At 39.9% G+C, this 24,904-nt stretch overlaps 1 protein-coding gene across 1 annotated transcript in view; it reads left to right on the top strand.

Annotated features, from left to right (window-relative positions):
• The first annotated feature begins 4,382 nt into the window (after positions 1 to 4,382).
• Positions 4,383 to 24,904, top strand: part of STK24 (serine/threonine kinase 24) — a 75,300-nt gene continuing 54,778 nt past the window's right edge. Inside the window, exons 1-2 of the mRNA XM_068166497.1 lie at positions 4,383 to 4,745; positions 16,972 to 17,202. Of these exons, the coding sequence (XP_068022598.1) occupies positions 4,704 to 4,745; positions 16,972 to 17,202 (273 nt within the window). The 5' untranslated portion in view covers positions 4,383 to 4,703. The remainder of the gene's footprint in view (positions 4,746 to 16,971; positions 17,203 to 24,904) is intronic.

The raw sequence follows: 24,904 nt of genomic DNA on the forward strand, positions 1-24,904 counted from the left end.
ATGATACTGTGATCAGGTTAATTGTTCTACAGCCCTCAGGCCAAGGATGGCAGGATACCCCTGCTGCCACACAAGATGGACAAACTTGGCTCTGCCCATGTGGGATCCTCCATAATCCCATAGCCATACATTACCGCAAGTACTATTGCCACACATTTGGCCTCCTCATTCTTCCTTCTTCCCCAGGTCAATTTGTGCCTTCTATGTGTTCACTATTACATTTCTCGTGTTACATTTTGTAGAGAAATATGCCACCTGTTAAAATCTACAGGGCTTTTTCTGCAGTGTATTTGAAAACAGGGGTTTCTTTTTAATTAATTAACTATAGCATACTACAAATTCTAAAAGAGTAAATTTTATGGTGAACCTCTCTTCTTAGAGGGAATGGTGTTACATTGCTCATTTGAGAAGTTTCAGCCTTGGTCAGGAAGGAAAATGTTTTTTCTTTACAGGTAGTTTATAAACAGAAGTTTGGAGTCACTGCCTTTACTATGATGTAATTGTATTTTTCTTTTGCAACTATTTTCCTATATATCCAGCACAGCAGAAAATCTCAGTGCATTCAGAGTATCATTTCAAATTGAAAGCAAGCCAGGTATTCGGAAGTCTACACATAAGTGGAATATTTGCATGCTGGAAGCATCTGGCTTCAAAAAGATACAACAGGGAACCACCTTAATGATAAGCACTGTCTATTTTGGAAGCCTCTGTCATTGTACTGGGATGGCAGGCTATCATTACATGTATGCATCCTATTTCCAATGAAGATTTCTGCATGAGTAGCCTTTCTTTGCAGTGTAACACATGAAGTATATATTTTTTTTCCTCTGAAAAGGAAGAAAAGGAGAGGAAAACTTGTAAGGCTTCTTTTATTTAGCCTGTGAGGATGGAGCTGAAATGTAGGAGCTGAAGTGTAGTTTAGTGTTTACAAAACTAACAGCACTCAGAAATACATTCATTATTTTAAGATTAGATTCAAAACTATCTTGCTTAAAATGTCTTCAAGTCCAGGTGAGAAACTGGAAGTATATCAGAACATAAAATAGAGCATAAAACACAGATGTCAGAAATGAGATATTCCAATACATTGTTCTGACTTCACTAGAATTTAACTTAGACTGGTATGTGATTTATGACACAGTTTGAATCTGCTCCTGTTTCCCTGCATTTAACAAATAAATCTGCTCATAGAGCTCACCCCACTGCCTCAAACAGTCATTTTCCAGGCACAGTCTCTTGTTGAACACACAATGAAATTAAATAAATCCATTAAATAAATAAACCCCTGAAATTAAATAAATCCATTATCTTTACCCAAAGAGCCTACAAGCAAGAGAAAGACCTCACAGTGGCCCTAGTCTAGGGGAGAAATCTTACAGGCCACCTAGCACATGGGAACATTTTGTGCTTATGTGCATTGAGGCTGAGAATCTACAAGGTAAATGTAAAAAGGGAATTAGCAATGTAAGCCATCAAGAATTCTAGCAAATCAAGTATAAATTCCTTACAAAAATTACTCGAGTCACAAATAATGCACCATTGGACAGAAAATAACGGCTTTATACCTCTTACAATACAAAAGATAAAATGTGGAATGATAGAATGGGCTGGGTTGGAAGGGACTTTTAAAGATTATCTAGTCCAACCCCCTGCAGTGAGCAGAGACATCTTTAACTAGATCAGGCTGCTCAAAGCCCCAACCAACCTTCAATGTTTCCAGGGATGGTGTATCTACCACCTCACCAGACGACCTGTTCTAGTATTTCACTGTCCTCTTTGTAAAAAAAGTCTTCCTTATATCTAGTCTAAATATATCCTCTTTCAGTTTAAAACCATCACCCCTTGTCTTCTTGCATCAGGCACTGCTGAAAGGACTATCCCCATCTTTCTTATAGGCTCTCTTTAAGTACTGCAAGGCTACAATAGGATCTCCCTGAAGCATTTTCTTCTTCAGTCTCAACAACTCCAACTCTCTCAGCCTTTCTTCACAGCAGAAGGTGTTCCAGCCTTACAATTATTTTCATGGGCTTCCTCTGGACCCACTCCAGCAGTTTCATGTCGTTCTTGTGCTGAAGACTCCAGATCTGGACACAATACTCCAGGCAGGGTCTCACCAGAGTGGAGTAGGGTGGCAGAATTACCACCCTTGACCTGCAGGCCCCGCTTGTTTTGATTCAGCCCACGATATGGTTGGCTTTCTTGGCTGTGATCATATCCAGCTTCTCATGCACTAGTACCTCCAAGTCCTCCTCCACTGGGCCACCGTCAATCTCTTCATCCATCAGCTTGTATGGATACTGGGTGTTGCCCTGAGCCTGGTGCAGAACCTTGTGCTTGGCCTTATTTAACCTCATGAGATTCACACAGACCCTCCTCTCTAACATGTCCAAATGCCCCTGGATGGCATCCTATCCCTCAGGTTTGTCAGCCTCACCACTCAGCTTAGTGCCCTCTGTAAACTTGCTGAGGGTGCAATACCCTCAGTTTTAAAAAAACACAAAACACTCTTACATCTTTTTTTTATTTTCTCTCTGCATTGAATATGCAACTACAGAGAAAGTAAACCAGCTGTTAAAATTTGTTATCATAATGATATCCAGAAGAGAGCAAAAATAAAGACACACAGACAATGCTAAACCTGGCATTTTCTCAATAAAGACTTTGAATACTGTATGAGGTAGCAAAAGCTCAATGGTATTCATGAGACAAAGGAAAAGGTTCACTTGTAGTCCAGTGACATTCTCCACAGAAAGCTTAAAGAATTTACTGCAAACCACAGAGATACTAAATTTCTAATCTTTAAAAAAATATGCATAAATGCTTTAGAAAACAATCCAAATTGAAGGTTTTGATACCGCTTCTTGTGACTTGTTATATAACTTTTGACTGAGGTAAAACTCAAATGAAAGCTTTTGCATGTCTTAGAAAATTACATACCAGTATGTAATAGAAACACTTTCATATTACCTGAACTTTAAACCACCATAATTTAATCTCTGTTCAACCATTATAGAAACTAGCAACTGCTTCATGAACAACTAATGAGAGAATTCCCATTTTCTACACAATTTATGTCCACCATCCTTTCCATATTTCACTGTGACCAAAAGCTGGTGTATTTAGTCTAAATTCTCAGAGAAAGTCAGCCTGTGTGTGTGCATACACACAGATGCCTGAAAAAAAAGCTGTTATTTGAGTCTGACTGAGAAGTCTTAGAGACATTTATATTTCTACAACTGCTAGGAAATCAAGATCATGTAACATTAACTCAGCCCATATCAGACAACAAAAGAGTATTATAACTACAGGAAAAAACTTCAGATGGAGTTCTAACCATAAGACCATTTATATTTCAATGTTTCCTGCAGTTAAGAGATTTTCACAAAGTAATTTATGCTGCGGTGGATGCTCACCCCTTCCTTTAATGTAGTTGAAAAGATAGTGAACTGCTGTCCTGTGGATCCCAGACCCATTGGCCTACAGGTTTCAGTAATTTTAATACTTGTGAAACTGCCTAGCTTTTTCTGGGGATAAAAAGCAAAGAATCTTAGGGCATTCCGCAATGCATTGGAAATAGTGTGACGGAGCTCTTGAGTCTCAGCTTCAATAGGCCAAACACAGGGAATATAACCACACAAAATTCCCCAGTGTTTTTGCATGTGTCCAGGGTTTCTCTGGGGGAGTGGGGGAGACCCGACTGCTGACTGGCTCTTCTTCCATTTAGGAAGTACTGCGGAACCAAGACTGTCATTTTGGTTTACTGCTTTTGCAGCTTCTGACAGGAATTAAGCGCTTCCTGAAACCATATACCTGAGCAGAGCGCTAGCATTGCCGTGACCCTTCTAAAAGCGTCCGAGTGAAGGGGAGGCAGGAAAAGGACATACCAGAAAACGGCTAGAGTTTCTGCCCTCTGGAGCTATCGCCTCACCCCGGTTTCCTTATTTTAAGCCAGCAGCGATGCTCGCCTCTCTTCACCTGTCCTGCCCCACCGGCAGCCGAGCAGTGGCTCCTCACTCAGCCTGCCGGAGAGTAGAAACAGCACTTTTAGCGGCAGGCTGTCTCCACCGAAAAGGTGAAAGGTAGCACACAACAAAACCCACGAGGCCGCAGCCCCAGTGCGGGCTCCGTCACCTCCTGCACCGAGGACGATGCAAGCCCGACGCCCAGGAGCCGGCACCGCCAGAGGTTCCCCGGGGTCTCCGGGTCAGAGTGGCGAGTCCCCGTACCCCACGGTACGTATGACAGAGCGGCGCCCAGGCCGCGGCTCTCCACGACTCCGGGGGCGGCGGCCGCCTCCCCGCCGTCAGCGCGCGCAGGTAGCCGGGCAGAGGAGGCGGGGCGGGCGCGCGCCGCCGCGGCCTGCCGCTGCCTCCGCCCCTCAGGTTTGTCATCGAGCCGCGGCGGGGCTCCGCCGGGAACGGGTGTTTTGCGCGCGCGGCCGGGGGAGGAGGAAGAGGAGGGATGAGGAGGCCGCGGCTGTCGCGTCCGTGACCGGGGCCTGAGGACCCCGATCTTGGGACGGGCCCTTTTCCCACCACCGGCGCAAAGGCACTGCTCGATCAGGGGAAGGGGGAGAAGGAGGAGGACTAAGACTCTGTGTGTGTGAGAGTGTGAAGATGAGCTAAACCTGACCCCTGGAGCCGACTGAGGAGACTCGGCTCCCTCCCCACCACGTCCGTGCTGCTGCCGTCGCTGCCACCGCCATGGCTCACTCCCCCGTGCAGACGGGCCTACCGGGGATGCAGGTGAGGACTAGCCACCTCCGTCGCGCCGCCCTGGGCGGCAGGAGGGGCGAGCCCCAAGGGCAGGCGCGGGCACACACCCGCGGAGGCCAGCGGGGCGGGGAGCGAGGGACAGGTGCTCGCTGCCTCTCCCCTCGAGTGGGGAGCGGGGGGATCCGTGCGAAGGGGCGCGGTGGGCTGTCGTTAAGGGAGTTCTCTGGGGCAGGGGGACAGGGCGAGGGGAGAAGACGCTTCTTCAGTCAGATTCGGTCCCGGGGGCTGGGCTGGGGGGAAGGAAGGGGATCCGTGGAAACGAAACGTGCTGTCAGCACCTCGCGTAATGCCTAATGCGATCCCTCCGCCTGGTGAATCCTTCCCTTCCTTTCTCTCTCCTTCCTCAATAGCCACTGTTTCGCTGCAAATGTGCGGAGCGGAGGGGTGCTTATGGTTTGTTCCCCGCTCCCCAGGTCCAGTAGCTCTTGTTTTAATTAATAAAGCGAAACATATTTTGGTAGGCAATTTTTGGTCCCATCATTTTGACATGATTACGGGAAGCATACATAAAATAGGACCTGAAAATGCTGACCTTCAGTGCATGCTGCAGTGACCATTTCTGTGGTGCTGGCTAGCAGGAGTGCTGACTGAGGTGGGTGTTCAGGAATCGCCTTTGGCCCCAGCGTTTGGCTCTAAGAGTTGGTTAGCTGCTGTTATAGATGATGGAATATGCTGGTTCTGTGTTGTAACTATGTTTTTTAAATAACTGGTGTGGTTTTCTGGTGATTGAGCTGACTTCTTCCCTCCCTTGTTTTTCATAGTCCAAATACAAACTACTGCCAAAAAACCATTTAAGTTCGTTAGTATTGGTATGTTGTTATTCTAATGTTTCCCACATCTTAGAAACTTTCCTGCCCTGACCTTCAAAAGAAAAACTTATGAACAGCATGTAGAGTTTTTCTTTATTTATGTCCTGGATTGAAAGTGTTTGTGCTTTATTTGGTTTAAGTATTGATTTACTCTGGTTTGTTTTTCCCATGGGTCAAGATTCAAAGTCATGAATCCTTTTTCTTTGCATAACCTGAAATTTGAATTTAAAATGTTACATGTTTAGGCATAGCATGAATTATATGCTCAGGCATAGTACTGTATGCTACATAGAGTATGTAGGCCCTCACTTTGAGCTGATCAATTTATTGTTTTGTAGATACTGCTGTTGTGTGTTCCAGTTCACCTTCCAAATATGAGCAAGTTACCAGTTGCCAAACACTAAGATGTAAGGGCTTCTTGCTTTGACTGGAGATAGATTAATGTTGCTTTAAAAAATCATTTTGAAATGTGTTAGAACCAAGGTTACTGCTTACTTTGAAGCAGAATTTGCAATATTTTAGAATGAAGCAGTCAGGTTTGTAGCTGCTCAGAAGTGAATGAAGATTATTTCAGCAATATGCATGTGCTGCTTATGTGTGTGACTGCATGATCTCTCTAAGGACCTGCACTTTTTATTAACTTGACTTGTTTTTTTAGTTTGTAATATTGCTAGCTGCACTAAATGGGTAGGTATTCAGCGGTTTTTGTTAGTCCACTTAATTTAGGAGTTTGCTTCAAATCTCTTTTCATTCAGGACAGTGTTACTTTTCTCATTAATTTTTATTGTATAACTTGGAAAGTTTCTCAGAAACCCCAAATACCAAGGTAAAGGCCCACTGATTAGACAGATGTGTGAAGTCTGTCAGCAATATGAACACTATGTGCTGATTTTCAGTGCCCAGCTCGAGATACCTGTATCCATTTCTGTCATTTTATGGTGGTCTGTTTCCCGTACATGATTCTCTTTGATTTTAGTTGCAGATAATTGTTCAGAGTAAAGTATGTACAATGGGTGACATCTGCTTGAAAAAAATAGAGGTTATGGTTTGGAACCTTTTATGTGGAAAGGAAAGGAACAGAGCTTAGTTCTCTGAGTTATAATTAAATTGCCTAAGTCACGAGACCATCTTTTCTTTTTCTGTAGTGTGATCCTTCCTCCCCACCTACCAGCTTCTGCAACAAATGATGTAAGCAGTGTCAGTGACAAGTTATGCAGCTTTCTCCTACATTCTCTGCTGTACTTACACAAGAGAGCAGTCAGTATCCTAGTGTGAACAGGAGTAACTTCTTGACTACCAAAAAATCAGATGCAGGGACAATGCTTTGTTAATGCTGTTTGGCATGAGTAGAGTAGTGTGTAAATAGAGCAGAGGAATGAAGCATTAATGTATGTCTCTCTGAACAACATATCTGATCGATGCTTGAAGAGTGATGCATAAAAAGTGAGTGGGTAGAGAGTGAGCCAAAGGAATGAAAAACTGTGGAGGAAATGTAGGATGGTGCTGGAAGGTTGTCAAAATCTGAGATTCGCTGTCTGCTGTGGAGTGGGCTTGGTGTAACCTGAATAAAAACAGAGTTGGGTTTTGACCTAAATTTCTATGCATGCAAGTAAGTTTAGACTCAAAAGTTTAAGGGCTTTGGGTAGATATGATTTTGTGGTGTGAAGGTGCATCCTTACTGAACTGTCAGTATGTTGTATTCCTTCTTTATAGAGGTGACCTGGGGGGAATGCTGGTTTATCTGTAATGCATGCAATTTCTGCAAGGCTGGCCTGGCATAAGTGTATATGACCTTGAATTTTCAGAATGAGCTCCATTTCATGACTGTGGTGAGCTTCTATAACTTCCTTATAGAAGCTGTATTTTAAAAAATAAAATACTGTGTTTATGAGTTTGTGCTAGGTGTGCTTGGTGAACCGTAATGAAGCATTAGGAGTGTGTTGGACCCAAAAGTTCAGGTTACATAGACTGGCAGAGAAAATCTTTAGGGATGAATCTGTAGAACGCTGTAGTGCAGTACAGTAAGTTGTTGGATATGTGGCAACAGCTGCTATTAAGGTAATCTTTAACAATAAATGCTAAAACAAATAGTTATTAAATCACAGAATGATAGGGGTTGGAAGGGACCTCTGGAGATCATCTCGTCCAATACCTATGTTTACCTAAAGCAGGTTGGACAGGATGGTGTTCAGGTGAGTTTTCTTCAGAGACAATGACTCCACCACCTCTCTGTGCAGCCTGTTCCAGTGTTCTGCCACCCTCAAAGTAAAGTTCTTCCTCCTGTTTAGATGGAACTTCCTCTGTTCAGGTTTGTGCCTTTTACCTCTTGTCCTGTTACTGGGCACCAATGAAAGAAGACTGGCCTCATCCTCCTGGCACCCACCCATTAAGCATTTATAAGCATTGATAAAATCCCCTCTCAGTGTTCTCTAGGCTAAAAAGACCCAAGTCCCTTAGCCTTTCTTCATAAGAGAGATGTTCTAGTCCCCTAATTGTAGCCCTTTGCTGTACCCTCTCAAGCAGTTTTCCATCCTTGAACTGGGGAGCCCAGAACTGTTCACAGTACTCCAGATAAGGCCTTGCCAGGGCAGAGTAGAGAGGGAGGACAACCTCCCTTGACATGCTTGCCACACTCTTCTTGATGCGCCTCTGGATGCCATTGCCCTTCTCATCCACAAGGGCACATTGCTGGCTCATAGTTATCCTGTTGTCCATAGAGCCAGTCAGCCACTAACCTATACATGGGCTTATTCCTCCCTAGGTGCAGTACCTTACACTTGTCCAACTCTCCAGCCTGTCCAGGACATGCTGGATGGCAGCACAGCCTTCTGGTGTGTCATCTACCCCTCCCAGTTGTGTGTCATCAGCAAATTTGCTGAGGGGACACTCTATGCCTTCATGCAGATCGTTGATGAAGGTGTTGAACAGTACTGACCCTTGGGGAGCACCACTCTTTAGGGACCTCCAACTGGACTCTGTGCTATGACTACAATCCTCAGAGCTCTAAATCACATCTCCTCTCTTTCTCCACTTAAAAAGTTTTGAGGTTAAGCTGCATCATATTTGCTTGTATTGTTTCTGAAGTTGGAGAACCAGAAAATCAGTATTTTACCTTAGCTTTTCTGTGTACAGAAATCTGTGTGAAATAGCTATGCAGAAGAGTTTTTACAAACCTACTTTAAAATGAGCCTTATATTATGATAATAACAATAAGAATGCTTTAAACTCCTTCTGAAGAAAGATAAAATGACTCCTGGCAGCTTCAGATGCTGAAGAAGTGAAAAAGCCCACAGGTGTTTTGCCTTTTTGAAGGCACTGAACCCTGCCTTGTTCAGACAGTACAGAGCCACAGTTAGAACGGGTCTAGGTATGACTTCTGGTTGTAATTCTAGGTGCTTCCACAAGAAAGGTAATTAAAAGTTTCAGGTGAATTGGAGAGTTTCAAATATGCCTCTGTAATGGTACTTTCGGACATGGCTTAGTGGGCACGGTGATGTTCGGCTGACAGTTGGGCTTGATGGTCTTAGAGGCTTTTTCCAACCTTATTAATTCTGTGATTCTATATTCCTCCTGGGTCACTTGGCTCTGTCTCTACCTCTCATATGCTTTCTTTATTTAAGGTTAGTCAGGAGTTGTGTGAGGCAGTAACCTTGCAGTTAGGACAAATGTGTGCTTTGTGGTTAAGACAAGGAACAAAATATGCTAGCTCAGGAGTGTTTGGAATGCATGGGAGAATGGATGGCCTCACCCCCTTGCCAAATTTGCCTCTGTTCCACTGAGATAAGAGGTATGCTGTGCACTGTGCAAAGGGTAATAAAACCCAGGGTCTCTTCAACCCCTGGCTCAATTGATGGAAAGGGCTCATGCTGCCCTTCCATGTTGTGCATGCACACGTTGGTAGGCACTGGCTTCAGCACTTCCCATACAAATTAGTGGACACATTACAGAGCCACAAAGCAAATCCTCTATTGGCAGGGAATAAAAAGGACTTGAACACACTAGCAGCTGCACACCCACTACTGAAGTTCCAAGGAATGGACAAGGAGAGGCATTGCTGGAACTGTGGCTGGTGATCCGGATCTTTACCTGTTCTCTCTCTCTTTGTTTCTCATAGACACATCATATATACCCATATAACTTTAGTCTGGCAGTTAACAATTAAATCTCCTTTGTGTGGACCTATGGTGTAAGTGTCCTTAATTCAACCCAAGGGAATGATCAAACTTGAATCACTCCCTTTTCCCTCCTCTCTCTCTGTTTGAGCAGGATCTTTCTTGATCCTTGATCTTTCTTGTCTCTAGGACTGTTTCCCCTGGAATTCTTCCAAGCAGGTCCCTGATCTGTCCACTCTTCCTTTAACCCTTCACTATTAGGCTTGAGGAGAAAACCACGTGGGCTTTCATGGTCTTGACCCACACTGTTAGGGCTGTGTAGTCATGCTTGATATGCTCCAGGTCTCCTCAGGCTACTTCAGTGGTACCTGATGTGCAAGAGTAGTGTGAGGGTAAAGTCCATGTGTTGAACAAGCTTCAGCAGTCTTTCCAGAATGTCCTAGATTTGAGTCCCTGGCAAGCACCAAGCTGTCCTAGACAGCAGCTTAGGTCAGCAGACAGGGACCTTCATCCCTCATAGGATGGGAGTCTCCCACTATTACCACTTAGAGCTTCCTTCTGGTGTGGTCATGAAGCAAATGGTTTGTATACCCTGATTCTATATTAAATAGATTTACTTGTGTAAGTAGTACAAAAGTTTGAGCAAGAAGTTGTTATACCTTGTTGAGAAAATAAAATTTGCTTTCTTCCTTAATGTGATAGGTTATGCACCTAACCTAAGATGTTTAAACTACTCAGTTGCTTCTGATGACTCCATATGAAGTAGTCAGTGTTTCTGGTCTGATCTTCTGAAACAAATTTCTGTAGGAAGTTGACTTTTTTGTCAACTTCAAATGACCAGAGGTCCTTTTAAACTCCTACCATTCTGTGATTGTTTTGTCTGCAAGGAACACCAGATAGTCTCCACACGTTAACAAATGACCAAACTTGTACTAGTGGTCTCAGAAAAAATGTCAATTTTTATCTTCTGGTTTGTCTCAGTATCTTGTTCAGAATGTGAAAGTGTGGTGATATGTGATTACAGGGCAGAGGAAGAAACCACAGACACAATTCCTCAAATGGCAGTGGCCTTAAAATCTTCCTCTCTGATTTCAAAGGTACTTAATTTTGTACCAGAATGTGCACTGACTCTGCTTTAAAATGTGATTCATGTTCAAAGTTCTGATTTAGATGCAAGTAATTTGAGAACATATCAGCTGAATGGGGTCAGAGCTAATCTAGTCATGTTTTGTCTTTTGCAGTGGTTGTTAGAAGATATCTAAGAAAGAGGTGTAAAAATACAGTAATTCATAATACTTATATGACCTACTTCTGTAGCTTCTGCTAAATTTTCCAGAGCCAGAAGTGTTTATCTTGATGGATTATTTTTTTTTCCTACCATTTGTTGGATGTTAGGAAGAAATTCTTCACAGAGAGAGTGATTGCCCATTGGAATGGGCTGCCCGGGGAGGTGGTGGAGTTGCCATCATTGGAGTTGTTTAGGAGGAGACTTGATGGGGTGCTTGGTGCTATGGTTTAGTAGATTAGATGGTGTTGGGTGATGAGTTGGATGCGATGATCTTGAAGGTCTCTTCCAACCTGGTCTGGTCTGTTCTATTCTGTTCTCATTCTACTTCTGCAATCTTTAATTTTGTAAAGATTACTCTCTGCAATGTCGTATTACAGTGTGTTCCCAGGTTTATCTGCATGTGGGTGAATGAGGTTCAAAATTCTTTTTACCCCTAACTGTGGTAGCAGATAGCAGTGATCACTAACAATGAAAAGCCAGTTCACCATGTGGTATTTTATTTTCACCAGAAATCTCTGAACCTCTCCACATGATGGTATTTTGGGCTTGATAGGCAATGAGGATTGGACTGAATAACTGGAAGTTGATTTGGTAAAATGAAAAGTATACAAAACAAGCTGTTGAAAGATGATTGTCAATTTCAAAAGAGCAGGCAGAGAAACTGGAGATCTGCAAGTAAAATCAGTTGCCAGAATAAGCCTACAAACTTGAATGCAGAGATGGATTTTAAGTTAAAGAGAAAAATAGAGGGGTTTTAACCCTTTTCTACAACAACTGAATGAATCACCCTTCATGGAAGGAGGCTAGAAATAACTGAAATGAGATGCAGAAAAAACACTTGGTTAAAGCTCTGTCTTAGGTAAAAATGGTTATGGATAAAATTTCATCTAACTGGTTTGAATTTCATTAACATTTTCTGTTGAGCTATAGGGGCAGTTGGTGCAGATGAGAATTAGAGATTCATAAAAATAAGTACATTGTAAGTTGTAAGCAGGCCTGGCTATGAGGAAAGTAATGGAGAAGTGGTGTAATAGTGGATGATACTGCTAGTTTCTCTGGAATTGTTCTCGGCAGTTGGTGACTGAAAAGTGACCTTAGCATTAAAAAAAAAAAAGAGAGAAGGCATGCTAATAAAAATTGCTGATGGTACAAAATCTAAAGGCACCTGTTATAGTTGAGAGGCCATTGCTGAAGAACTACACAACCTTGAGGTTTTGCATTACTGAATAAAGATTGTGAAGGACAATGTATCATAAGTACGAATTATTACACAGAACTCTTGCAGTAGGCTGGAAGCTTATTAGTTGGAAATGCAGAGGATTAGAAAGAGGCAAGTGGTGGTTTTTTTGGGTCACAGCTGAGTTTGAGCAAAGAGGCCAAACTGAACAAAGAGGATCTGAGAATTTATCAGGCTATCCTTACCCTTTAGAAGGGGACAATAGTGATGTTAGGTACTGAGAAGAGTTAATTTTAAGTGCAATATTTTTGGAGATTTTTTTCCTATTTAAGGCCAAAAATAATGAATCTGATGTGGAACAAGTGCAGAATGTTTATGCAAATCACTGGGTGAATGGTGACACTGCTTAGGGCAGAAGAGTGATTGGCCATTGGAATAGGCTGCCCAGGGAGGTGGTGGAGTCACCATCACTGGAAGTGTTTAAGAAGAGACTGGATGAGGCACTTGGTGCCATAGGTTAGTTGATTGGATGGTGTTGGGTGATGGGTTGGACTTGATGATCTCGAAGGTCTTTTCCAACCTGATCTATTCTATTCTATTCTATTCTATTCTATTCTATTCTATTCTATTCTATTCTATTCTATTCTATTCTATTCTATTCTATTCTATTCTATTCTATTCTATTCTACACTTTTTTCCTGCATTGCTAAAAGCAGACTAAGACAGAAAAGTTTGGTGGTGGAGGTCTAGCTCCTTATCAAACAAGGTGATTAGCTTCATCCTTTTGCTGCAGATCTTGCTGTTGTGAGAAACGAACTCACTGCTGAAAATTTATAAGCAGTTTATTATAAAATAAAGGCAACACAGCGCTGGGCGCATAGCAAGTTTGCTAGAGGCGCACCCTAACAACACGAGGTGAACTGATATAGACGGCAAACATACATATTCATATATTAAAGCATACATATTCATATATTCCCCAGCACGCTCCCACCCCTCTCCATCAGGACAGACAACACCTGCACTTTTGACCTGGCCAGTCTTTAGATCTGTTGGCACCTCCCCTTTCTCTCCCAATACCCCACACAATACAGACCATCAGCCCAACGGTCCAGGCACAACGATCGGGCCTGCCCTGGTCCCCAGTAATTCCCCTTGCGAAAGCCAAATATTATAACCAGTTTCTCACACTGTTCTGTGGTATCTAGCAATACTTGGCGTGCTCAGTTACATGAATGCTCTTTTATCTGTTCCCATTATTGTAATATTAGAAGGAAAAAGCTTTATGCTTAGTGAAAGCTTGCAAAGAGTAGAATCAGCAAAACTGTAGTGACAGAATCTATGGAAAACATTTTCACTATTCAGTCATACAGAAAGAATATTTAGAAAGCTATTTATTTTGGCTCTGTTGAAAGTATTTACTAAAACAAACAAAAATAGATTTGGTGAGAATCTTTTCCAGATGTGATATTGGAAAAATGAATGGGAATTGGCAACTCACGTACTTTCAAATTCAAGCAGTTCATTATGTATCTGGAATTCTGATCTCTCAATTGAGATCATGCTGATCAATGAGTGACCAACTGGTAGTTTTCCATAAAGGTTGCAGGTTGCCAGTAGTTTAAGGCTCTCGCTTCAAACACCTGGTCTCCTGAGATGAAAATTCAGGCCTTCGTAGAGAGTGAGATCACTGCTTTTTTGACCATCTACTACCACCTGTTGCTCAGAACAAAATTCAGGACTGGCCACTTTTAAAAGTTTTGAAACTAAGAAATTTGTTTTACAGAAGTTGCAATATGGGAAGGACTTCCAGGAACAGTTATCTTTCCTCCTTTTCTGGAATGATTAACACAAAAATGACTGGGAAAATGTTCTTTTGAAGTTATTTCATAAAACTCTCTGCCTAATACCAGAATCTCAGGAGTCTGACACTATAAAAATGAAGCTGTTTTGCAAGTCTCTGAAGATTGTGGTGTTTTGAAGTACTGGACTTTAATATGTGATTGTTAAAGATAGTGGGGGGAGAAAAGGACAAAAGGAGTCAATGCATATGGCCAACAGATCTCGAAGAGTTGCTGGCAGGTAGCCCTTGTATGTTTTTCCATGTAAACAACTGCAGTACACTGTGGTTTTGTATAGTGGCGGCTCTTTAGTGTCTGAAGGTGAAACACCAGACACAAAAGGATTTTTTTAGGTAGCTGTGACTGGTGTTGCTTTGTGACCTTACCCAAATGCCTTTGTGATGATCTAATGCCTGAGTTGCTGCATCTAGTGAATGGAACTGGAAGGCTTGTGTAGATGGATTAGGTGTGCACAGCTCTCTCCAGCATATCATCTCATATTCTAACACAGTATGCATGAAAGCAGAGACTGATAGTTGCCTTCCAAAAGGGAAAATATCTGATGCAGATGTTAAGGTTCTTTTTATTCATGGAGAATTCTCAGAGAAAACTGTTTTGAATATTGACAAAGGAGCATTCTGTGGGACATGAGGAGAACCCCTATAGCATGATTTCATTTCTAGTTTTGTGGTCTCTTAAAAATAATTTTCCTGGAAGTGTTGGTGGGAGCTACTCTGTAGCTGAAGGGCAACTACACTTGCTGAAAATCGTGAAGTGCCCTGATCTGGTTTCCAAGTGGGAGATACATGTTATATATGAGGTGTGCAACAGTATGAGGAGGAACAAGCTTCTTTTGGTGGAGAGGACTTGGATCTTTTGTTCTGTTCCTCTTAATAGCAAAAGGATGATAAAACCCCATGTCCTGTTTCCCGAAACTGGCATTGGTTAAAAAGATGGATCAAGAAGATGTAAATCAGGGGGAACTTTTGGGGGCTGGTGAAGTCTTGCAGTGTACTTAGAAGAGTATTTTTGATTAGGACTGATCAAACCAGTGATCTATTCCTGGAATGATTATCTGAAAACTGTGATGTCTCTGTAGCTTACTTTAAAGTATTAGAAGTAGTAGTGTACTCACAATGGCTCCAGACAAACTACCTTCTAAAATATCTTCCCCTTGGGGCTGCACAAGATAATTACATAGTCTTTGACACATGGCAGCAGAAATAGAAGTATAGATGGGAGATGTTGTGTAATCTGAATAGAGTAACAACTAAGAATTTAATAATAAAGAGAAAATGTTGGCTCAATGCTTGCCAGGGGTAACTTCACAGTTTCCATTCCTCTATCTTTCTACAAATTTTGGCTAAGTAAAGACTGTGTGCTTTTATGCTTATTTAAGCATCACTGGATTTGTCTTAACTGAGCCTTTTTTATACCGACAATGTATTTTTCTTTTCTTAACACGGAACTCATTCTTTTAATCTTAATGGAATTTTCCATTCTGTGATTCTAACATCAAGGCCAACTGTCAACTCAACATAACCATAACTATAACCAAACATAACCATGCCCATTAAATCACATCCTGAAGTGCCATGTCTACACATTTTTTGAACGCCTCCAGGGATTGTGATTTCACCATCCCTTGGGCAGCCTGTCCCAGTGCTTGACCACTCTTTCACTGAAGAAATTTTTGGAAATACCCAATCTAAACTTCCCCTGGCACAACTTGAGGTAATTCCCTCTTGTCCTATTACTAGTTACCTGGGAGAAGAGACTGACCCCCCACCTCACTACAACTTCTTATCAGGTAGTTGTAAGGAGCAATGAGGTCTCTCCTGAGCCTCCTTGTCCTAAACAACCCCAGTTCACTCTGTGACTCCTTGTAAGACTTGTTCTTTAGATCTTTCACAAACTTTGTTGCCATTCTCTGGACATGCTCCAGCAACTCAGTGTCCTTCTTATAGTGAGGGGCCCAAAACTGAAGAATAAAAAGTCTTTTGAAGTGTTTTATTTCTTAACAGAAAGATTTTAAATAATCCTATCCTATTTTTACTCATTTCATGACTATTCTCTCTTCCTATGACTTTTCCAATTTAATTGTAATTTTTATATATTTTTCTTAGCTATGAATGCTCCTTGCTGTTAGATGAAGAAGGTACACAATGGAACTTAACCATCTGTGCACTGAAAGTGAAACGTCTAAGAGCAGCGATAGATAGCTGAATACTTGACAGTGAAGAAACCCCAGATGTGGTGTAGTGGTCTGCCTAGATCTCAGATCTGTGTGTTTGATTAGTGCTCACAGTTTTCACATGACTGTTCACATCAATGGATTTTTAGGAGTGAAGTAGTTTGCCCAACTGAGAGAGGATAAAGAGGAAGCATGGCAGTTCACGCAGGCCATGCTTAGTAGAAGAAAATTGAAGAGGATTGCTTGCTACCTAAACCAAAATGAAATAGTAGGCTGTGCAGTAAAGAGAGAGAACAAATTTCTTAAGAGGATGAGATATGTGAAAACTTCAAGAGATGAGGGCCGTGGGCTCTGGGAAAGAGCCATTTTCAAGAGAAAAGGATTGACAGTGTGTTTACTTTTTTGATAGCAATATTTTATCTATTTTTGTTTTAATGGAAACAAAATCTTTGTAAGGGTCTTTCATTGTTGAAGTCTGGGTGCTGTTTATTGGCAAATAAAAAGAAATTGGTGTAACAGCACTTTCTGATGTCAGATAGGATAAAACCCTGTCAAGGGGATAATGTTAAGTTTGTACTTTATATACAGGGAGGCATAAATGTTGCAGTGTGTGCATATAAGGGTTACAGGAAAAATATGCTAATTATGGAAATAAAAAAAATAATAGTTGGATAAATATGGATATGAAGAGTATGAAGTGCTTCTTGCCTTTAAAAATATCACATTTCATTTTAGTTGTAAAAATACTGAGTAATTTTTATCTTCTTCTTAACAGACTCTGAAAGCAGATCCAGAAGAACTGTTTACAAAACTGGAGAAAATTGGTAAGGGCTCTTTTGGTGAAGTTTTTAAAGGAATTGACAATCGGACTCAGAAAGTGGTTGCTATAAAAATTATTGACTTAGAAGAAGCAGAAGATGAAATAGAAGACATCCAACAAGAAATCACAGTGCTGAGTCAATGTGACAGTCCATACGTAACTAAATATTATGGATCCTATTTAAAGGTAAGATGCTCGCAAATCATGGTGATTGGATTTTCTAGGTAATTCTTTTCCAAGTTATCCAGTTATGCCTCTTTGTGTTGTCAAAGTTTCAGTCAAGCTTCAGCTGAAAAAAAATAAAGATTTTTGTCCTTTCAACTGCAAAGAAAGAATGAGTTACTGTATTTTGTGAAGTATGTGACAGAACTTAATAGGAAAACAATGCATGTGTCTTTTGCAGTTTCTCTACAAAAAGCAATTAATTCAAATTGACATTGGTACATTAAACTCTAAGTAATAAGTTTAGAACATCTTAATATTAGAAGAATGTAACTGGAGCTGTTGTTGAGAAAGTTCAGATAATATAACCTAAGTCTCCATTTGATTTGTCAAAACATTAAAACCAGTATAGTACCAACTATTCTGTGAAGCTTTAAAGTTGTGGTCAGGGTTTGATTAGTGGCAAAACTTCGGTTGCTTTTCAAAGGAGACTGAACCTAACCTGCATTTGAGTGATTTAAAAATAAAAACTTGAAAGTTAACTTATTTGCACATTAGCAAATGGCACATTAGCCATAAGTGAGGATAATGGAAGAGGTCTTCATTAACTGCCTTCTGAATCTGAGTCCCTTCCCTACCATATTAAGTGATTTCAGGGTTCAGTTTTAATTGTGCCAGACAAGATGCTTTGGTGTTGCTTTTTCTTTGTTACTTTTGTTTGTTTGTTGTTTTGATTTTAAGTGGATTGATATATAGATTTATTGCCTCTAGAAGGTAGTGAAAATATCTAGAAGCTTGTGGTTCCACTTTATTTCTTTGGTCAGACTTTGTGCGCATCTGGATAGCTCTTTTATGACAATGAAATCACAGTCTAGGTAAGAGATTGTTCTCTTGACAGCATTTAATATTACAAGTAGGCAGAAAATTGATTAATTTTCCGTCTGCTTTGGCTTTTGTGGAAGCATTCTATTTATCAGCAAAAACATGAAGGTTCTGAAAGGAGGAATCTGTTTTATCTATGAATTTGTGAGATTGCTGGTTAGCTTCCAAAGAAAAAAGGCATTTTTTTCTGAATCCAGGAGATGCATTACTAAAAGGACAGACAAGTTTTTCCTATCTTCCTGCCACTAGTACTGGATGTAAAAGTTATGTATAGATCTCAGAAGCATCAGGAAGCACATAATTGAGCACAGATAAAATTTGCATCATGACTTTTATTACTCCATTTGAAATGTCTAGGTCTAGGTTTGGTAGTTTAGTGAAATATGGAAAAAAGGCAAAAGTGCTGTTTCACTCCTAGGCTGTCTCTTTGCTTCAGGTCTGTTAATTATAGAGGAGGAATAGTAAGATGTCACAGATGAGTGAAATAAAAACCCAAGAAAAATAGAAGTTTGAGGGGAATGCCACTTTATAGTTTTAAAAATGTGTTATGGCAATATGGATGAAGAGGAAAATTCAAGTGTCTAAATTTCAGCTGTGTGAATGGCAACATTTTGTGGAGGTACTATGGCCACTGTTGCTTTTCCTAATTGAATGAAGGAGTAGACTGTAGGGATCAATAGCTTGAGTGGGTTTGACAGGATGGAAGTGTCATTAGTGATATTTGTTTATATTCTTGTGAAGGGGACCCTCTGAAAATACTTATACTGTCTTCATCCTTCCTGTCAAATGCAGTAGCCTGTGAATTTACCAACTTGTGTCAGTTTCCTAAGATACTGCATTAGCAAATGGCTTTGTATGACTTGGTTACTCTGGGAGGAAAGTAAGACTCTTACAGCTAGTGGAATGTACAGCTAATCATGTTTATTCATTACTTCCGTTCTTTGTTGATTTGCAAGACAGACCTTCTAGTCTTCAGAACAGAAATCTCATAAACCTCATTCCTTTATACTGTTAAAAATTACTGTGTGGTGGTTATTAGGTGATGGTGAAAGGGACAGAATCTTTGCAAAGGAAACATTTTGCGCTTCCATTAGCTTTCTACAGCAAGAGTCGGATCTTCTTGTTGGATAGTAATAATATGTTGAATATACACACACACACTTAAAAAGGACCATATTAATGTTCAAATTAATTGGTTAATATTCCTGGCTAGGAATCTAGGTTTATTTGCTGCAGATCTTTGTTGTATTTGCAAGCCAGGGCTGCCATATGTAGTTCTAAGGGTCTGACAGTCTTTTGTGACTATTTCTGACAGTGTGATAATACATCACCAGGAACATTTCACACATTAGTTTTCCATGTCTTGAGTGATTAGGAAACATTATTTTTTCCATGACTGGACAGTTTAGCCTAAATTACAAGAAGGATTTTAATATCACATTAATATCAGCATGACCCATGCTAACCATGTGTCCAGCTAATCTTGGATAGAAAGAGGTACTGTTCATAGAAAACTTTTCAACTGTGTTTTCTATATTTTTGGCAGACAAATAGCAATTCTGATAACAATTTCAATGTCTCTTTTTTTTTTCCTTTTTTCTCTAAATCAGTCTTCATTCGCCTAGGTTTCTTGCATATCCTTCTGTGAGCTGCAAAAGTGTCATTTATTATGTAATAACTTTTTTCTTAAATACTCCCTTGTCAGTTGTTAAGTAGGAGTATCTTTTATGATAAATTTTGCTATTCATTTTGGTATGACAAATTTCAAGTTGCTGGAAAAGAAAAAATGTCTGTCTCATTTGGGACACTGTTATTCTACACCTCCTTCAATTAAACTAGTTCAATTAAGTGAGTAAGGGACCTGTTGCTTGGACTTTTAAGAAGGCTTGTGTAGTACTGCTGTACTTTCCTAAGGCTGCTTATTATTTTCAGGTGATGTTAGTGAGAATAGCTTGTCAAGTTCTTGATATCTACTGAATGATATATATGACAGTAAAACTTGTTATTGCTGTTATTCTTTAATGAGTTAATGACAGTTACTTTGTTCTAGAAATTTACTTTTAAAAAACCTAAACATTTTAGCTACTTTTTAGAGTAGGGTGATACACTCAAAAGCTTTGTTAAATATTCTTACTCTATTTTTCTTTCTTTTGCTCTGTATCCTAACTTCATCTTTTCAGAAATGTATTTGCTCTAAACCAGATATTTTTTTCATATCTAGAGACTAAGCCATATCTGTTTGTGTGAGGTACTGCTGCACTAACACAGCAACTTTTAAATAAAAAGCAGCTTATTGCTTGCATAGAGCAAGGCTTCCATTCTCTCTAGAGTTTGTTCTTTATGTCCATTGTTGAAGGTTTGTAATTGCTCTGGTCAGAGTTAGTCAAATAGTGCAATAGCAGTAGCGCAAGGGGTATCAGTTTAGGTACCTGAATATCCGTTAGTTTGAGGAACATCTTTTTGTCAGAAACCCTACGGTCTTTATATGAAATAGAAATGCAGTGCAAATGATCCTTTCTAGAGTCACATTTTAAAATATGATGTCTTCATGTTCCTATTCTCTTGAGACAAAGGGCTTTTGTCTACTGTAGGAGATGGTAATTAGAATGTTGCTCATAAAGCATATTGCAGCAAGATAGTTTGTATGGGTGCATGCACATACACTGCTGATCCCTAACTGCCATAATGTGTTAAAAAGCTGTAATCAAAATATTCCTTAATGAAGTAGGCTTAATGAAATAGGTAGCAACTCTGTTATCTCTCTGCTTTGGGAACTGTATATGTCATTGCTGTCTTCCAAATGAACGGTTCATCTGTTCCATCTATGAACTGATTAAATGCTCCTCAGAAGAATTTTAATTCTGTTTAGATCTGTATAACTCTCATTCATGAAACTGAGTCTGCTTAGTTCTTTAGATTTTGAATATCAGCATCCGCTGCCCCCTTTGTAATGGAGTGGGAATTCTTTGTGTTTCTTATTAGAGTTTAGGTTCTTGCCTTATTCTAAGTTTGTTCACCAGCTCTTCTGAGTTTTGTGATGCTGTAATTCTTTAAAAGTATTGTTCTGTTACGTGTTCTAAAAGGTTTAGTCTAGAAGCCTGTCAATTCTACCTTTGTCATCTTATAACATTTTCATATTTCTCTTCTATTATTTAGAAATGTGGAAGGAGGAAATTAATTTGTCTTTAAAAGATTGAAGAATTAAGTTTGTTGACTTTTTTCATGCATGTATATGTATGTCACTTTCAAGGCCGAGATTAATACATGTATATGGACAGAAGTTGAGATCAGTGTATTTATAGATGTAAATATATGTTAAAAATGGCTTCAATTCCCTGTCATAGACTTCTGTACATAGGAATGTAACACATATAAGATCATCACTAAGTAGTTTCAAAATCCAATATAATTAAATACAGATGATATTGAAATTATATTGAGCTAATCTGGTGGTATATATTTTAAAAAACACTTAAGATTCTGTTTCTTCTTCCTTCAGATATATTTTCCTAGCACACTCTTGTAGCTTTTGAGATCCCCTTTTGAATTGTTTAAACTTCTTGACCCAATGAGCATCACATTTCCAATTTATCTCCTCTCCTTTTTTACCAGGACAACTTCCCATTCTATAAAATTATTTTAAGAATCCTTTTTGGAGGAAAAATAGTTTATAAGAAGAGCCCATGGTGATAAGGTTCATAAGGGATAGAGTAGAGTAGACTAGAGTAGAGTAGAGTAGAGTAGAGTAGAGTAGAGTAGAGTAGAGTAGAGTAGAGTAGAGTAGACCAGACCAGGTTGGAAGAGACCTTCAATATATGCTGCTGATAACTTTCAATTTAGTCTTTTTACCTCTGGATTTTAATTTAACGTCTAGGATATAATTTATCTACTGCCATAAGTCAAGCTGGGGTTTATAAAGGCTGCAAGAAAACAAAATGGCTTTTACTTAAATGTTGTGAATGACACAGTACACCCTTATTAAAAAAAAGAGTCACTTCTATGGAATGCTTAACTAAGCTCTGTGGAACAACAAGTTCGAGCAAATGAAGTCTAGGAATACTTATTTTGAAAAGCAATGATATTGAAAGTAATCAATAAAGTTTTTTAGGTCATCAAATGAATGTGAGGTTGGTAAATAACCTTATGGCTAAGCCAAAGCAAATCTTGCATTGGTTAGGTCTTTGGTTTATGTGGCATCAGGGAGGCCATTCTTGGAATAATATGCCCTGTTTAGTGTAAATTGAAACCTAATGCATTCACTAAAGAGCTTCAGGAGCAATTTGAGGTTTGGAAAGCCTGTATTACAGAGAAATACTGGTTTTATTCATTTATTTTTAAAAATCTAATAGGTTTGGGTGGGACTCTGTGTATGTGATTAAATGCTGATAGTTCAGTGTTTTCTAATCTGTATGCCGAAATATGTCAAGATGTAATTGCTGAATGGTCAAGCTAAGCACACAGGCAAACACACTTTTTAAAATGGAAGATCGTGTAAATATTGGAAAAGTTTATATGAGGTGGATTTTATGTCACTTGCAGCTATTTTTTGAATCAGTATTTGCTGAATAGAAAGAAGCCTAAGCTTGCACACTTAGGAAACTCAAGTACATAAATGTGAACATGTTGAATATTCTTACCACAGCAATTGAAGTAATGTAACTTTGAATGTGGGTATTTATATTTGACTTCAGTTAGTTTTACCTCAATGTCCATTTACTTTAAAGTTTTAACCAGTTTGGTTTAACACTTATGTGCATCTCTGAACTGATATGACCTAAGATGTATGCTGTGGGTCAGAAAGAAATTAATGGGCTTGGTGCGCTCTGTTGTCACTTGATGAAGCAGGCAGTCTGTGGTGGGTTACATCATGATTGTCAGGGTGGAAGAGCAGAGCGGAGATTCCTGTTTAATGTTAGGACTGTAGAATCCACTGCAACAGATGCTGTACCTCAGCATAGGGAGAAGTGAAACGTGTCAGTAGTTGCTTGATGTTTGTATTGTGTGTGCAGCCCTGCACCAGCAGCTAGTACCCTTTCAGACTTGACTTTTTTTGCAAACCAGTCTCTGAACTTTGCATGTGGATTAGGCACACTCAAATGTAAAAAAATAAAACCAAACCAAACTGTAACTATCTCTCATTTTGCCTGCTATAATTGGAGCCATGTTGTCATTGCATTTTATGAGGCTTGAGGTGGTGGGATGATTGAGTGCTTTCCCTGTTCGCTTGACCAAAGCTGGATGGAATTGCCCTATCTTGTAGGATTTCCTGCAGCTAAAATGAGAAGGGGGCTGGGACTCCAAATTCTCTCTTACTGTGACAGTATTTGGAACAAAATGAGGCATGGGTTCCTGTGAGGCAGTCCCTGTTTTGGTATTCTTATTTTTCTTCTGATGTCCCAAGCAGCACTAGCCTCCAGAGGTGAACATGTGTTGCCTTCATTTGTTCATAGTAAATGTGAATCTTGCCTCTGGCTGGGCAGCCCTGAAAGAGGCAGCAAGAACGTTTGTGTCATGGTTCTGATAGACTGTCAGATCTAGTTTGTCTACTGATTTAAGGAACAGGTTGAAAGCTTCCACTGATACAGCCCCTAATGAACATTAATAAGACAAAAGTAAAAGAACATGAGAGAACCCATGAGCTGTCTGTATCTCTAGCACAAGTGGTTTTGCTGTGAGGCACTGGTTTCATATTTAAAATATTTTGGCCCCTTCTTATTTCAGAAATTATTGTTACCCTGTGACCATTGTTACCCATAGACTTTACTACTTGCTTCTTTCCTTACAGCCACTTGCTATGCTTTTAAAATGAGAATGGAGTCTCTTGTTTGCACTGTCTTTATTGAAAGATGTTGTTTTGAATGTGAGTTTAGAAACTATTTATTCCACCACTTCCCTTCAGCAGTCCAAGGGACTATTGTCACTTTCTAGTATTTGCATCATGTTGCCCTAATTTTCTGTATCTGTGGAAAACCCTATCTAGTAAACAATGGTTACTTCAAGAATTTTCCTGGGTTTTGGTGTAACTAGTTCTGCACTGTTACTGTTCTATGGCTAAATCTTGCTGTACAAGTGTATCAAAGTTGGGAGTTTGTAGTAACTGCATTTCATACTGCTTATGTTTAGGTACTTAACCATGTCATGTTATTCTGGTCTTATTTTAAATCAAAATTTAGAAAGCTCAATGTAAAATATAACTTCTTGGAATTAATATGTTTGTGTTATACTTGTGATGGCCTCAAAAGCTGCTTCTCTACTGCTCTGGTTGGTGGTTTTTGTATGGTATGAAATCTTTTGTGCGTAATTTCGGCTCTTGGTACCTGCCTGTAGGCAGACCTAATGCAGCAACAGTATCTTGTTCTCCATCCCACTTTCACGTTCCTGCCATTTTATTTATATTGGTTCTCTTTATTGCAGAATGACACAGTTTACCTGGGGAACAAGTTTCTGCAAAGTCTTCTCCTGCCATTTCCACAACCAAACTGGCTCTTGTAAAGAACAAACACTAGCCCCTTACAGATCAGCTAGTTCAGACTTGTGGCTTCAAAATGTCTAGCTCTTCTGTGGAAAAAAAAACATCAAATAATGGTGGAGGTGGCTCTGTAATTAGAAGGTAGGAGGGAGAAGTTTTTGGTAAGGACTTGCTTCTAGATTAGCTGTAACATGAAGCCTTGTATTTAGTTTGGCCATAAAGATCTGGATGACAGAGTGTTACTTTCTAGCAGTACATAATGTTATTTATGTCAAATGTCCTTGTTGCTGCAGGCCAGTGAGATGCCTGAAAAGGGGGTATTAGTATGGTATCTATCTGCAACAATTTTTCTGATGCTGCTGAAAGGGGAAGTCT

Source organism: Melanerpes formicivorus, unplaced genomic scaffold (genome assembly GCF_026170545.1).
Source record: "Melanerpes formicivorus ecotype bairdi unplaced genomic scaffold, bMelFor1.0.p_v2 SCAF_1, whole genome shotgun sequence".
NCBI lineage: Eukaryota > Metazoa > Chordata > Aves > Piciformes > Picidae > Melanerpes > Melanerpes formicivorus.